Consider the following 16,385-nt stretch of genomic DNA (forward strand, 5'->3'; position numbering starts at 1 on the left):
AACCCTAACTAGTTTTAAAATACAGCATATGACAAGAGATTACTTGATATAAGAGGGGATTGGACTATATGACCCAATAAACTCCCCTAAAGTTCTGTTCCATGATTTAACAACAGTATTGTGATACAAGTAGCTTAAACCTAAGTCCATGGTGGCACTTTAATAATACAGATCATTTCAAGCTAAAGACTTTTCTTTTACTAGCTCTGTTCATCTTTGTCATGCATTTTACTGCAAATCTAATTTTGAAAGTGTGAGGGACTTTACAAATTTCATTAGCACTATTGTTGTCTCTGTCTGTAAGGCAAGGTTGCTTCATTGCAGGGGTACAGTCTTTTCAGCACTGATGAAGGCAATGGCAGAATGCCCAGAGCTCAAGGGCTGCACCATATTTGCATGCAAATGTATGTACATTCCATGGGATTATAATCAGTTATTTTTTATTTATAGACCACTGTAAATGTACACAACCCTTTGCACAGCAATTAGAAAAATAAAACATTACTTTGAGGGTTGAAGTGAAAGGGAATCAATAGAAAGAATGGCACTGCTTCTCCGAACTCAACTTTTGGATGTTTGGTTCAAAGTGGTGCCAAGGGATCCGTGAAAGGAGATAGCTTTAAGCTTTATTTTCATAGCCCTGCTGAAGTTCTAAGTGGACACTGAGTGCAACATCATTACAGTTGTGAAGCTGTGAAAAACTTCGTATTTGTTATATTGGTTACGCAAAATAAAAAAAGAGGGAGAAAGTTTTGAAATTCTAGTATCTGAGGATAGCTTTATTTAAGTAGGGGAGAATATTACTCAAGTAGATAATACAGATATGTTTTATTTCCCTCTACTAGATAAAGTCAGGAATGATGAAACTTGCAGTTGATTAAAAATTTCCGTTCAGCTCTAGTTAAAAATGACTTGGCTGTTTGGAGCACAATCCAATTTCAACCTTTATTGACACTCTGAAGTTTTAATGGCAGCCATCATCTCCAACTTAGTAACAACTTGAGAGTTTCTAGTAGAACCAATTGAAAGACTGACAAACAGGTTCTCATTAGAAAATGCAGTTTCATCAAAATTCAAGTGGTTCTTTGGAACATCAATTTCAGCTGAGAGGGAAGTCCTTGATTTCAGTACCTACTCCCATGCATGTTTATGCATATTGTATTAAACAGCTTTTGAAGAAAAATATAAATAATCCTAGGAGCAGAGACCAGAAACTAGGACTCCATCTTCCTTCATGATCACTAGCTAATCACTGACAAAGTCAGGCTCCTTCTTGCATTTTATCCTTTAACTTGTGCCATATAGACTAGGGACAGAAGTTACACATAAACCATTTTAAGCGATAAAAAACTGGTTTAAATCTGTAACAGGACATAAGTTTAGTGCACATAAGCCAGTTTCAAAATGGCTGAAAGTGGTTTAAGACAAACCTGGTTGAATATAGTATCAGTCTTAACTGATTTGGGTCAAGCCAGTTTATAAAACTTCTGTCCCAGTCCCCTTCCTGGTTCAAGTTAAATCGTAGTCCCCACAGCAACCCAGCACTGTCCAGCCCTGGGCTGTGCTGCGCTGTCTGCTTCAGACAGCTAGGCTGGCCCTGCTGTTCTACTCCCTATCTGGAGCAGTCAGGGATGACTAACAAAGGGGTGAGGAGCAGGGGTGTAAGAAATGGGCCATATTCAATTTGGATTCGGTCCGAATTGGGGACAGTGATTTGATTTGTTGTTTCAGATCACTGTCTCGATTCAAATTGGCCAAATCTGAATCTGAAGATTTGATGCTGATTTGGAGAATCAATGATTCTCAGCCATAGACACCGCTTTAAATGTTTTTTCTACATACCTCGAGGTGCCAGGCACGGCTCGTGAAAGCTGCGATGGTGGGGCAGATGGAGCGTCCCACAGGAACATGGGTTGATGGTCCCCATGTGCTCGGCAGTGGCCCTGGAAGTGGACTGGAAGTACTTCCCTGACTTGGTGATCGGCCACAGATGGGCTATGGGTGCCCCCCCCAGACCCAGGAGGCACCAGTTGATGAGCTGGGGGGGCAGAGGGGTCCCCCTGCACTTCTGGTCCTTTTGCACCGCTTTAATGCTTCTGCTCCACTTCTGAGTCTGCCGCTAAGTATGTTGACGACCCCCCTGCACTCCCGTGGGACGCTCCATCTGCCCCAGCATCTCAGCATTCACAAGCCACCTGGTACCTTGAGGTACGTAGAAAAAACATTTAAAGCTGTGTCTATGTCCTAATCATCGAACCTCTCTGAATCAATTCAGAGGGTTCTGATTCAATTTGGAGAGATTAACAGGTCTCCTGACTCAATTTGGATTTGGAGATTCCACTGCCAAATCTCCACCAAATTGAATCAGCGACCAAAGCTTTGCACAGCCCTAGTGTGGAGTGCAAGCCTGGCTGGGGATACAGCCCAGTCTACAGAGGGAGGAACTGCCCCACCCAGATGGACCCCAGCTGGAGTCTGGGGCCAGGTAGGGGGCTTAATCTTCCCTTCCCCTGAGTACAGAGCTGCCCCACCCTGCTAAAAAACTTACTGCTGACTGCAGCTGTGGGCTACAAATCCCAGAGGCAACTGGAAACAGGAAGAGGAAGTGACAAGCAACCCTGCAGGGTCCTGCTGCTGTAATTTTGGACTGCAAATCCCAGAGACCTCAAGGGCAGCAGGAAGAGGAAGCAAACACACAGCCCATGCTGGCTGTGCCAGACAGCTATGCTCTACCACCCCCTGGCTTCTGGCCTGCGCCACTGCAGGCATGTGGCTGCATTTTCTGAATTAAAGGTAAATGTCCATTCACTTCTATTTCAATTTAATCTATGCAGTTTAGACTAACCTGAAAAGACTGAATCAATTTAGCATCAGGCTTTTTGATGTCTGTACCTAGCCATAGAGTTTTGCATCATTTACTGTTCACTGGCATAGCTTCCCCTATTACATCCTTACAGGACCTCTCCTCGGGGTGGAAAATACTAGTTTGATCTCCCTTAGATTGAGGAAGGCATAGAACCCATGTCCCTCGCATCCTGGGTAAATACTGCAAGTACCAGGCAACTGCATAAAAGGTAGGAAGTATATACACCTTCTCTTCCAGATGCATTCCAAAACATCCAGTACTGCTTTTTGATGAGAAGCCTAATTCTGACAGTGTTTTTAGGCCCAGGCCATGCCTACCAGCTTGGACCCTCAGGGGATTTACACATTACTTTGCCAGTGGGGCTTAGGTGGGAGCTAGGCATCTAGCTGCTCAGACTAAAGCAGTTCTGGGTACTTGCAGAAGTAGCTCTGTTGACATCTAGAGAACTCTGATGTCAAACAGGGAGATGCCTAGTAGGGGTGCACTGATAGAGATTTTGGGGGCCAATACCAATAGCTGATTTTAAGGAAGCATATCGGCCAATACCGATCTGATTTCCGATACAGCTGTGAGCAGCTGTTAAGTCTGTTGTGGTGAAAGGGGAGTGGAGAGGGAAGGGGCATGGGGGGCACAGATCAATGCCCCCTGCAGTGAGAGAGGGAGTAGGGCTGCGGTAGGTGCTGCCCAGCCAGGGGGCAGGCACAGGATGGAACTGTGGCTTATCCAGGAGGTGTGGGGAGGGGGGTGGTGGCTCCCACCACTGCTCCTGCTGCTTGTCCTGGAGGGGGGGTGGGGGGTTGGGCGTGTGCCCCTGGATCTGCACTAGGCAGGCCAGGCAGGACGCAGTGCTGAGCTTGGGGTGGGTGGCAGCGGAGCTGGGAAGGGAACTACAGGGGGGCTGCAGCAACCCCAAATTTTGCCATAACCCACCCCCCACAACTGCCTCCCAGCGCCACTACCACCTGCCCTGAATACTGCACAGTGCGGCCCCCGACCCCAGCCCACAGCTGCAGCCTGCCTGGCCTGACCCACGCAGATCTGGGAGCACACACCCTCCCTGTGCCCTCCTGGGTGAGCAGCGCACAGCAGCTGGAGTGACCCCCTCCCCCCCTGCCCCGCTTCATCCCATGCCTGCCCCGTGCCAGCTGGTTAGCACCTACTGCAGCCCCAGCCCCACTCCCTCCCTCACTGCAGGGGGTGTTGACCTGCCCCCCACACCCTTTCCTTCCCCCCCCCTCCCCTTTCACCACAACAGACTTACCAGCTGCATGCAGCTCTCCATGTTGCCAGGCTGTGCTCCTTGCTGCCTGCATGCTGCGCTGTGGCTGTGCACATGCATGGGCATTTATCATCCAAATTACTGTGACCACATCAGGCCGATTTCCGATATAGTCAATTTTCTTTATATTGGTGCTGATCCAATATTGGACCGATGCATCAGTGCACCTTTAGTGTTTAGTGAGTCTAGGCATTTCCAGACTTCGGCAGCTGCTGAGCAGGATATTTTCATGTGCAGATTTGGAATTACTATATTTATGTGATTCCAGAATGAGGGATTTGTATCCATTCAACATGGGAAGACAAAGCCTTGTCGTAGACTTGAACATGTGACTGCTCTAGACAAGAGTTGTGGGGAGCAGTGGTGTTCTCGGATGCAAGGGGAGCCCCAGAGCCACCCCGTCCCACTCTGTATCATGGTGGAGGGAGCAGCTGTACAGGGAGCCCAACTTGGCCCAGGACAGCAGCAATGATGCACAGGACTTGCTCTCAGGCAGCAGGGGAGATAGGAGAAGAGGAAAGCTAGGCAGGCAACTCAATGATGGGAAACTGAATATATGTGGCCCAAGAAGAAAAGATCCAGACCCCTTTGTACAGGACACCAGTTTGCTATAGACATAACTGTTAGCTCAAAAAAAAGATCTATCAGATATTTATGCTAAAGGGGGGGCCAATGTTAGAAAAAATGGAAGGCTGTTATAAAAGAAGAAAGCAGAGATATATATTGGGGCTATGTCATACAGTGGTTAGTCTTTCACTTTCCTTACAAAAAATCCTCAAGTTTACACCTATTCAGAGGATGCTGAACATTTTTTACTGAAAGGATTTTCTTCTATAAGCATTACACAGCTTCAGACTAAGAAAGGGACCGATTGTTAGAAAATATTCTATAAAAGGTATTGACTTTAGTGAAAGTATCCAAGCTTCCTCCCAGTGTCCCAGTGGCGTAAATCTAGATTGCTCCTTAACTGCTTGAGATAAGCCTAAAACAGATAATTGCAAATGTTGTGTATTTTTACATGCACATAATAACTTTCTAATACCTTTGTTATCTGACTAGTGAAATGATGTACATACAACCCAGCAGGGTCATTTGATGTGACAGCTAGTTAATAGTATACGAATTACTGATAATTGGGAACTTGGTTATTTGGCAATGCTTCACCAACTTCTTTATTAAACTCAGAAAGACCAGAGCCAACTTTACAGTGGTTGTTAAGACAAAAGGACAATTCCTTTTTTTAAAGACTTTATAGGTTTTTAAAGACCAGTCTGAAGACTTTTATTACTGCAGAAGCAAAATCAGGAAGGCAAATTTAAAGGATGAGCTGCATGTGGCAAAGGAGGTTAAGAACAAGAAGATATTCTATAAGCATGTTGGCCAGAAAAGAAGGACCAAGGAAGCTGTGGGTCTTCCGTTAACAAGCCAGGGTGAACTCCTAACCAAAGATGCAGCTACTTTGCCTCAGTCTTTGCAAAATAATTAAGCTGCAGCCAGACAATAATAATTAGCTAGATAAGAAAGGGGGCAAGCTGAGGAAGGAGATAACAAAAGAAATGGGCAGAGAGCTTTTGTTGAGGCCAATGAATTCAAGTCAGCACAGCTGGATGAGCTTCATCTCAAGGTCCTCAAGGAACTAGCAGAGGACATCTAAGATCCTTTGGCAATGATTTTCATGAAGTCATGGAACATGGGCCACATACCAGAGGACTAGGAAAGGGCCAACAATAGTGCCCATCTTTTAAAAAGACGAAAAGGAGGACCCTGAGAATTACAGACAAGTTAGCCATAGCTCAATACTGGAGCATATCGTAAAGAAGGCCATTTGAAAGCATCTGGAGGAGGAAAGGTGATCACAAGCAGCCAGCATGGATTTTTGAAAAACAAATTGTGTCAAACAAACTTTATCTTCTTCTTTGACAAAGTAACTGCTTGGGTGGATAAAGTGCTGTGGACTTAATGCATCTGAACTTCCAAATGCTGTGGACTTAATGCATCTGAACTTCAGCAAGTCTTCTGGCAAGGTTCCACAAGACCTTCTCATAAACAACCTGGAGAAACATGGGCTGGATAAAACTACTATAAGGGAGATAGAAAACTGGCTCAATGGTCGCAAACAAAGGGTCATTAATTATTAGCAGGTCCTTGTCAGAATGGCAGGAAGTTTAGAGTGGAGTCCCACAGGGGTCTATCTTTGGCCTGATGCTGTTCAACATGTTTATTATTGATTTGTATGCTGGCATAGAAAGTTTCTTCAGCAATTTTGCAGACGACATGAAACTGGGAAGGACTGCGAACACATCGGAGGATGTAAGCACAATTCAGAAAGATCCTGGCAGATTGGAAAGTTGGACTAGAGCTAACAGGATGAAGTTCAATGTGGACAAATGCAAGGTGCTGCACCTCAGGAGGAATAATCAAAAACACAAATATAAAATGGGTGACACCAGGCTGGATGAAAGCACTATGGAAAAGGACTTGGGAGTCTTGGTAGATTACAGACACAGTATGAGTTTGTTGTGTGATGCAGCTGCATAAAAAACAGATGTGGTTTTGGGATGCATCAACAGAAACATTAAGTACAAGATATGGGAGGTGACAGCACATCTCTGCTCAGCTTCATTTGGCATACTGTGTACAGTTCTGGGCTCCACATTTCAAAATGGACATGGAGAAGTTAGAGAGGGTCAAGAGATGGGCAACAAGATGGAAAACGAGTCGTATGAGAGGCTGAAGGAGTTCAGCTCATGGAAAAGGCTCTTAAGAAGAGACAGGACAGCAGTCTTCAACTACTTGAAGGGCTGTGATAAAGAAGAGAGAAAACACCTTTTCTCTTGCTGCAGAGAGGAGGATGTCAACTGATGGCTTGAAGCTGCAGCAAAGTAAGTTAAGAATAGATACAAGGAAAAAAATGTTCACTGTTAAAAGAGTGAGCACATGGAATAGACTGCCTATGGTAATTGTGGACTCTCCATCACTTGAGGGGTTCAAGAAAAGGTTGGACAGCCACTGGTTGTGGATGATTTAGGAGTAGCTATGTTTATGTTCTGTTATGGGTATTTCCCATGCTTCTGGGTTTTGCTGGTTCCCACCTCCCTTCTCCACCCCCTTCCCTCTTTCTGCTACAGGTGTCAGCAGAAGCCATTTTTTTAAGCAGTTCCAGAGGCCTTGGTTGTTGGCTACAGTCAAGGCTGGAGACTTATTGGGGTGTGCCACTGCTCCTGTGGGGACTTAAAGCTGGATGTTCCTGGATAGAGGATCTTGTCCCTCCACTCAGGGTAAGACTGATGGTCATTCTTGGGGTCAGGAAGGAATTTTACCCCATGGTCAGATTGGTATGGACTGTGGATTTTTTTCTTCCTCTGGGTCCCAGGTACCAGGGGTTGTGGCCTGCTATTTGGGATCTCTTGAGCATATATTGACAACATTTAATAGAAACAGGACTTTGGCTGCCATAGTTCCCCTGCTTTCCCTGTGGCAGGTTAGGGTGTTAGGTCTGTGCTGTGTCAGGGCTGACAGTAGTCACATACGGAGTTTAGATTATGGATTGTATAGAATGGTTTGGATAGGGATGATCGTGCCTTAGACAGGGGGCTGGATTAGATGACCTCTGGGGATCCCTTCCAGCCCTACTGTTTTATGATTCTATGGACTTATTTGAAACAGAGGAGCAACTTCTATTAATCCCTTAAATTATGGTTATTTAAAAAAATGGACTGAATACATGAAAAAAGTTAAAATTCCCATTTTAAATAGCTCTGAGAATGTTCAGCCACAAGAACAAAAGCAATTAGAAGTATACTGCATATTCATTACAAACACTACATATTCATGAGCTGAAGATGTTACTAAGCTAGTCCAGCAAGGTGCTAAGCCAATAAAAGAATGGCAACAGCTAATTTTGAATCCAACCAAGCATGAAGGAAATAGATTTTCCTTCTTCCATGGAGTTATGGTAAAGACAATTATAAAAACATTCTGAATTAGGCAAGTAGCTTGCTTTCTCTACTCCTGTTCTCGACTTTACAGCACTCACCATAGCTGAAACTGTTCAGTGGTTGCTGCTTGCTTACAGAAGAGTTCAAGGCAGAACAGAGAACAAAAGCAGCTGCAGTACTGCAACAAGCAGTAGCAACATGCATATTCAAATGACATCATATGACATTCAAATGACCAGAGCCTCAACATATTTTGGTGAGACAGGGTGCAGCTACACTTTAATTAATGTGCAGTAACTATGGTGCATTAAAGTACCTAAATAACCAAGTACTAAATCAATGCACAGTAACTCGCACTACTGTGCAGTAGTGCCAGTGTGTGCATTTTTTTGGACATTAACTGTGAAGTAGCCTAATAAAGAGTAATGTATTAGCACAGTTTTTGCATGGCACGCTACTGCGCAGTTTTCTTAGGCTACTGAGCAGTTAGTGTCTCATGTAGATGCACCCACAGAGTTGGAAAACATTGCAGAGTAATTTTATTTTAATTTTTCTTGCAATGTAATATTGAAATGCTATTATATTATGATATTAACAGCTTATCTCACTAAATACCGATTTTTTTTTGGATTACATGTTTCTGGAGAGAAGAGGTGAGTTAGATTTTGCTAAGAAGAGAGAAATAGGAGGATTTCATTCAAATTATAAGAATTTTTTATATTCGTTGTCTTCTGCTCTCCGCACAACTCTGTGGATGGCTTCGTTTTAAGTAACTGAATTAAAGACTTGCTTAAAATGACTCACATTTTCTCACTGAGAAATGTTTGATTAGGCACAACATACTAACATACTAAACAGGATCCATTGATCCTTCTATATATTTTTTCTTTTGCTCATCTATAAAATGTATTAGTTATCTTTGATGTGCTATGGCAGGATTTTCTATTAATTTTAGAAAGTAAGGTACTTTTGTCCCCTCCAAGAGTAGGTGCACCTAAAAGGCAGTTAAAGTTTTCCAAAGAGAAGTTTACAAGAGATAGTAATGGTAAGAACCATCTGTATCACTTTCTGTTGTGTTTTTTTATTTTTTGCCTGTTCATTAATAACAACAAGCATTTTGATAGTCTATGATTATGATTATTTTACTGGTCTTTAATCATGGTATTCTTGAAATCATGGCAAAAAAAGAAACATGATCAAAATAGTGAGAGTCATATCCTTCAACTGTCTTTTCCAGAGAGAATTATTAATATCTGACCTACTACTTTTGTTAGATTATGAATTTATATCAATTATTTTTGTAAAACTGGTAGCCAACAACTTAAAACATCCTTTTCTATACCACAAGGGATTCACAGCAGCACAGGTGCTGCTGTGCTGAAGGGCATGTTGCAACTTTGAGTTTACCTTACAAAGCCTGACCACCTGTTGCAAAAGATGAAGGTGTGAAAGGAGTTCAAGTGAGATGGGAAACATATGTCTAAACTCTACACTTAGGGTCAGTGAGCTTGTGTGGTACTCTGCGATACTGTGGCTAGACCAGCTTTGCAGTGTCGACACAAGCAGAGACAGCAGCAGTTATCTGACTCCCAAACATGACAACAGGGCTAGGGAAAGAAGATACACATTAACCAGTTTAAGTAATCAGAAACTGGTTTAAACCTGTAACAGAACATAAGTTTCGTGCATATAAATCAGTTTCAAAAGAGCTGGAACTAGTTTAGGATAAACCTGGTTGAATGTAGTATCAGACTTAACTGATTTAGGTCAAACCAGTTTATGAAACTTCTGTCCCAGACCCCCTCCTAGTTTAAGTTAAATCAGAGTCCTCCAGCATCCTAGCTTGCTTTCCAGCCCTGGGTTGGGCTTTCCTGTCTGCTCCAAAGAGCAGGTATGGTTCCACCCCCCTGCTCCCTAGCTGAAGCAATGAGGGCTGCCTTACTGCCCCCCCCAGGCAAATCAGAGCTGGGGTCTGGGGCCAGGGAGGGGGCTTAAACTCACCTCCCCCCAAGTACAGAGCTGCCCAGCCAAGCAGTTACTATGTCAAAGAAAAAGATAAAGTTTGTTTGACCTTGGGAGCAGCAGGAATAGGAAGCAAACACCACCCCCCCCCCCGGCTGTGTTTATAATTTTCAGTTTATAGTTTTTCAGAGAGAACTATTCTTGTTCAAGTTTTTATGAATTCAATCTGCTCCCCTCCCTCCACCCAGGCAGAGTACGGGCTGGGCCCTGACCATACCCACTCTGCTCCAGTGGAGTGGGGAGGGAAGAAGCCTTAGAGTGGCTGGCAGGTGTGCTTTAGTGCCTCCTGGATTCTGGCTTGAGCCACTGTAGGCATGTGGCTGCATTTCCTGAATCAAAAGTGAATGTGTGTTCATTTGCTTATCTGTTCAAACTCTGCAACTTAAACTAACCTGCAAAGACTGAATCAATTTAACCTTGGGCTTTTTGACTGTCTGTACTTAGCCCTGATGTTTCTTTCTAATACTGTTCCTAAAAATAACATTGCTCCATCCCGTACACAATGGCCATCTCAAAACTATATTAGTAGAATGGGCTAACTCCATAATGAATCTGCTTGGAACTAGTGTTCTTCTATGGACAAGCTTAAAATGGGGGGAAAACTAGAAGGAAAGGACAGCTTTTTGAGATTGGGGACTGCTCAAATGAGAAAACTGTTATGACAGCTCTGTACCCTAAACTCCAGAGAGCAAAGGGAAGAGAAACTGCTGCCCATGAGGAAGCATCTACATAATTCCCTTTTCCTAGTTAGGGTGCAAAGGAAAGGGACAATAGTGATGATTACAGGGACGATGGCAGAACTCTGGTTATTTTACCATCATATACAATTGCATCTCTTCCAGAGGATGCCCAGAGACTACCAGATTTTTCTACAACTTGGCGTCATTCCTTCACTTCTGAAAAGAATGTGGAGGAACTGGCTTTCCTAAGTGTTGGGGAGATGGCATTAGTCAAAACATTATGGGGAAGGCAGTTCTGCACATAAATCAGAAACATTCCCTACGTGCTTTTATGTCAGCACACATATTTACAGGATACCAACTTAAGGGAAATAGCGCACACATACTTTTTGCTGTTATAGTTACTATGCTGTGGTATGCTTCTTACTTGCAGTTCATGTCTCAGTTTTTAATGCATCCTTGGGGACCCCAAATAAGTGCTAGTGATGAATGATCCAGAAATTGCTTCATCTTGGCATTTGAAATAGATTGCCCTCATCCTACAGGGTGACGAATCAGGGTTAGTGTTTTTGCAGACATGTTGTCTGCATTTTATGTACCTTTTTCCCTTCAATTCTCTTATGACTATTTTGTCACAATCAAATATTCTTTATTAAAAATATGAATAAAAAAGAAAATGTGTGGGAAACTATGAGAAGCAGCAGTTTAAAGGGCAAAAGGAAACAATATTTTGTATTTGATGACAGGTATAATTGCAAAATAAGTTTATGTATAAAATCACGCCTACCTGGTACTAAATGGGATTTGAAAGAATTTGTAAATACAGCTAGATTTAAAACCACTTTTGTGGACTGGGAATGGAAAAACAGTAAGAACATTTACATTAAGAAAACTTTCATGATTTTTTTTGTAGTTTTACTATTTTTTCCAATATCACTCCTTTTCTACCTCAGATTTGTAGTTTTATGGGTGAGACTTACTCTGAAGAGCCAGAATCAAAGATTCTGACACTCTTTTAGTCTTCCTGATAATTAGACCTGTTATGGACTAAGAAGTCTGTAATAACCTGAATAATAAAAAGCAGAAATCCACCTTCTAAACAAACAAAAAAGCCTGGTGTATTGGTCCTGATTAGAAGTGTATATAGTAAGAAACAAATTCAATGAATGAGGAGGAAGCCATAATGGCTACGTTAGGGTTTTTTTAAAAAACCATACTGTGTTACGGCACTGCTGTGAGAGATTATGCTCTATTTATGCATCTCTACAGTAAGTCTGGTGGCCTACAGCATACCGTGTTATCTTTTAGTTATTTCTTTAATAAGTATAGAGAGCAAAAGAAAGATTTGCACAGTTGGCAGTGTATTAGTACTGCATCAGCTTTCATCAGGAGAATACAATTTTAAGGTTGTTCAGGAAAATGTTACACTCTTGTTTAAACTTTCTTAGGTTTTTTGGTTTGTGTTTTTTTAATGGAGCCTTTTCTCCTGGGAAGCTGGGAGAAAATTGGTTGGGGGATGACGTAATCAGAAACTGTTATGAACTGCTTGCACTGCTAAAATGGATAATTATAGTGATATCCCTTTCTGGTTTCTGACATAGAATTGACACAGCCAGTTCATTGCAGGCCTCAAGAACCATCTTTGCTTGCTAAACCAAAACAGGTGTTTTAATTAGTAAGTAGTTGCAACCTGCTTCATGGGTTCCATGCCTATTTCGCCAGTCACATTTCTCATAGACAAACCTATTGCTACACAAAAATAAGGCCTCCATATCAATGAGCTATGACAAATCCTAAATTATAGCTGACCACAACATACTTTAGATCTATTATTCCTTTGTAAAGTTTCACTCAGAGACACTTCTTCTGGAAGAAGAAGTGTTTTACCCCACATATGTTGACAGAAGATGTATGCAAAGGGATCCCTGACCTATCCACAGGCAGCTACATCAGGATAATTTACTCTTTTACCCATTCATTCTCTTTGGTACACTTCATAGAATCATAGAAGTAGGGTCGGAAGGGACCTTGTAGATCTTCAAGTCCAACCCCCTGCCTGGGCAGGAGGAAAACTAGGCTCAAATGACCCCAGCCAGGTAGGCATCGAGCCGCTTCTTAAAGACCACCAAGGTAGGAGCCAGCACCACTTCCCTTGGAAGTTGGTTCCAGAATCTAGCCACCCTGACTGAAGTAGTTCTTACGGATGTCTAATCTAAACCTACTCTCCAACAACTTGTGGCTGTTATTCCTTGTTATTTTGGGGGGTGCTAGGGGAAACAACGTCTCCCCCAAACCCTTCTGGTCCCCCCTAGTGAATTTATAGATGGTCACCAGGTCCCCCCTCAGCCTTCTCTTGTGAAGGCTGAACAGGTTCGGGTCCTGTAGCCTCTCCTTGTAGGGTCTGCCCTGCTGTCCCCAGATCATGCGGGTGGCCCTCCTCTGGACCCTCTCAATGTTGTCCACATCCCTCTTGAAGTGCGGCGCCCAGAACTGCACGCAGTACTCCAGCTGTGGCCTGACCAGTGTCACGTAGAGGGGGAGGATCACCTCCTTGGCCCTACTTGAGATGCACCTGTGGATGCACGATAGGGTCCAGTTAGCCCCGCTGACCATGACCTCACATTCTCTGTTTCCAATTCCTTTTCACCTAATCAATCTCAATGCATGCTATGCCTGACAAGCTAACTAAATTATAAGCTTCTTGGGACAGAGATTCACCTTACTTTTTTTACAACTGTTCTTCAATTATTAATAGTAATGATAAACCTTCCTTCCTTTCCCATACATCTGTGTTCACTGATCAGATGAGCTTAAGTCCCTGGAATCTCAAGAGTGTCTTACTCCTGCCAATAATTCACATATTATTGCAACAGAAAAGCATTAAACAAGTAGCAATAAAAAATCTCTATTAATAGCCATATATTATTGCACTGCCAATCCATATAGGAAGCCAGCATCAAGGACACGTGTTTGCATTTACCTTTCTAAAATAATGAGCAGGCCTTCTGGAAGCAATATCAAACTGCAGAATTAAGGGAAACGCCTCAAGCAGTAGGCATTTTTGAAAATTTCAGCAGCTAAGTGTACTACTTCAGAAACACACGTCTGATGGACAGACATTTCCCAGACCCTGACATTTCCTTCACAATATCACTGCGCTTTGCTGTACCATTTCTATTTTGCATAATACCTATGTGAATTGTGAAGCTTTTAAAAAAATGTTTGAATAATCCCAGTAAGAAGCATCAGGAAAAAAGTCTTTGTTTTATTCTTGCAAGTCTCATATTGTTTAAGTAGATAATCATAAGGGCTTCTTTCTATAAGAAGGGCATCCAGGGGGCAAAACCAGAAAAGGGTTACTGTCATTAACCAGGGCTGACAAGATAGGCTGAGAAAAAACCCACAATGTGCCCTTGACACAGTCATTGTTGTAAGTGTGATAGCTGCCAGTAGGGAGGCTTCATTTTTATGCAAGAAATAAAGCAGGCTCCATGTCTTTAAAGAAGAGGACACAAAGGTACATAAATCATGTCTTTCTAAAGTGAAGAAAATACATTCAGTGAACTCTTACCTTGGAGAGCCTGTAGGGTCCGAGTCTGTACAACAATACAGAGCTGCAGAACCAGTTGTGGTGCACTTTCCAGAAACGTGGCTAGCAAATGCAGCATACTCACATCTGCATACTCATATACCATTTTCCAATAAAACCGCCATCTGTCATTCTCTCCACTCTGTCGACTGCGGATACCCAAGTATATAGTGTGGAAATACCTAGAAATAAAAGAGTGAGATTAAAAGACACTGAAGGATATTTTAATGGCAACCTTCGTACTCTAAAATAATTCATCTTGCCTCAGCATACTCCTGGATAAGAAACGTTTTGGGGAAACACTATGCTGTAGTTCATGTTAGTTTATTTTTCATTGTATAAACTAAACACAAAATTGCCTTCCAAGAGCCATTTTTTGAAAGCTTGGTACTTTTGACCTATTGTCAAATGCATTTTATTATTAAAAAAAAAATGGCAATAGTAGTTGAAATGTAGAAGAGGTATGTTCATTGAAGGCTAGATCCAAAGCCTACTCAAGTCACTGGATAGAAGCACAATCCTTCCGTGGGCAGACACCTACACAAAGCCATACCAGCTTTAGTAGCACTCTGTAGCACAGTGGTTCTCAACCTTTTTTAGACTCAAGGTACCCCACAGAAAATGCCAGCTCTTAGTTTTTACTTTGTTTTTTTTTTTTTTTTTCCACAGAAGAATAATAGAACAATTCTTCTATTGCACAGAACTCAGAAAGACCACAACAGGTCCAAATGTATTGAATTCTATGGATTCCTATTTGAAAACTCTGGGTTTATCTTACAAAACACCTTTGCACAATTAACAGTCCTAATACTTCATGTCACTGTGTGGGACCCTTGAAATGATCTCAAGGCATCAAAGGGTGTCATGGCACCCTGGTTGTGAAACATTGTTCTAGTAGCACAGCAGTCCATTTTCATGGTGCTCATCACAGGACTGCAGCCTTAAAATGTTTCTGTGCTCTTCATACATTTTCTTATTGTCCCTAACTTGTTTGCTATATGAGAATTGCAGAAGATGAATCTGGAAAGCAGCTATTCCAGACAGGTGACATGCAGTTTGTATAGACGATAGCACCCTGAAGTTGAACAAAGGTAAGAGAAAAACACATGCTAGCTCTTGCCAACTAATCCATTTTCCTGTGGGAGCACAGCGAAAAACACCTGGCTCCCAACCATTAACTGGAAAGGTGCAGGTGCAGGAGCAACTAGTAGTTCAAAGAAAAAAAAGTGGTTGCTGACAGACAATAAACACACTCTGCTGCAAACACAGCCCTATTATTCTTGCTGAGATACTAGCAGCTGCTGCAAAGCCTGCACTCTCCTTTGGGTGGCCCTTGATCTGCTCTAAGGAGGGAAACTCTTCCAGCTGCCTTTTTTACGTGGAGTACTAGTAGAGGAGGTTTCATTTGGATACAGAATTGGAGGCAGGCCATCAAACCAGTGTCAAGAGGACAGTCGAGCTGGCATCTGCTGTGGTATGTGGTGGATGTGAACAGGAAGGAGTTTGGTTGATTAACCATTTCTCTGTCTGTTAGTAGGTCCCTAGAAGCTGTCCCTGTCCACCCCTTCCTTCCTTCTGTCAAGGTTGTTCCTGCACCCTAAGAATCCTGTTTGTTAGGACATTCCTCAATAATCTCTGAATTTCTGGATTATTTTCATCCAGATTTGGAATAGATATCCAAAAACAAAAAAATGGAACTGAAATCATACAAGTCTTAATTTGGAAATATTAATTGTAGTCCAGAAACAGAATATGCTCCTCTCAATTCCCAAGAGCTCCTCAATGACACTGAGACAGCAGTGTTGAAGCGGACAAGACCGGGGGGGAAAAGTCACATCAGTTTACATCAGCAGCTGTCAGGACTTCTAAACTCCTTGGCTCCAAGGCAAGCCTGCTATACTGATTGCATCAGAGTCAGAGTTCATGGGGCTTCTGTGGGCTGGAGTTTTGGGACAATCCTCCCAGTTAAATGCTCAAAGCCAAGAGACCTCAGGGCTTCCAGATTTTCAGG

General features: G+C 42.7%; 1 protein-coding gene across 1 annotated transcript in view; it reads right to left on the reverse strand.

The window, feature by feature from the left end:
• Positions 1-16,385, reverse strand: part of XKR4 (XK related 4) — a 338,005-nt gene that overhangs the window by 110,041 nt on the left and 211,579 nt on the right. The window contains exon 2 of the mRNA XM_019498521.2: positions 14,357-14,556. Coding sequence (XP_019354066.2) covers positions 14,357-14,556 — 200 coding nt within the window. The remainder of the gene's footprint in view (positions 1-14,356; positions 14,557-16,385) is intronic.

This window comes from Alligator mississippiensis, chromosome 3 (assembly GCF_030867095.1).
Source record: "Alligator mississippiensis isolate rAllMis1 chromosome 3, rAllMis1, whole genome shotgun sequence".
NCBI lineage: Eukaryota > Metazoa > Chordata > Crocodylia > Alligatoridae > Alligator > Alligator mississippiensis.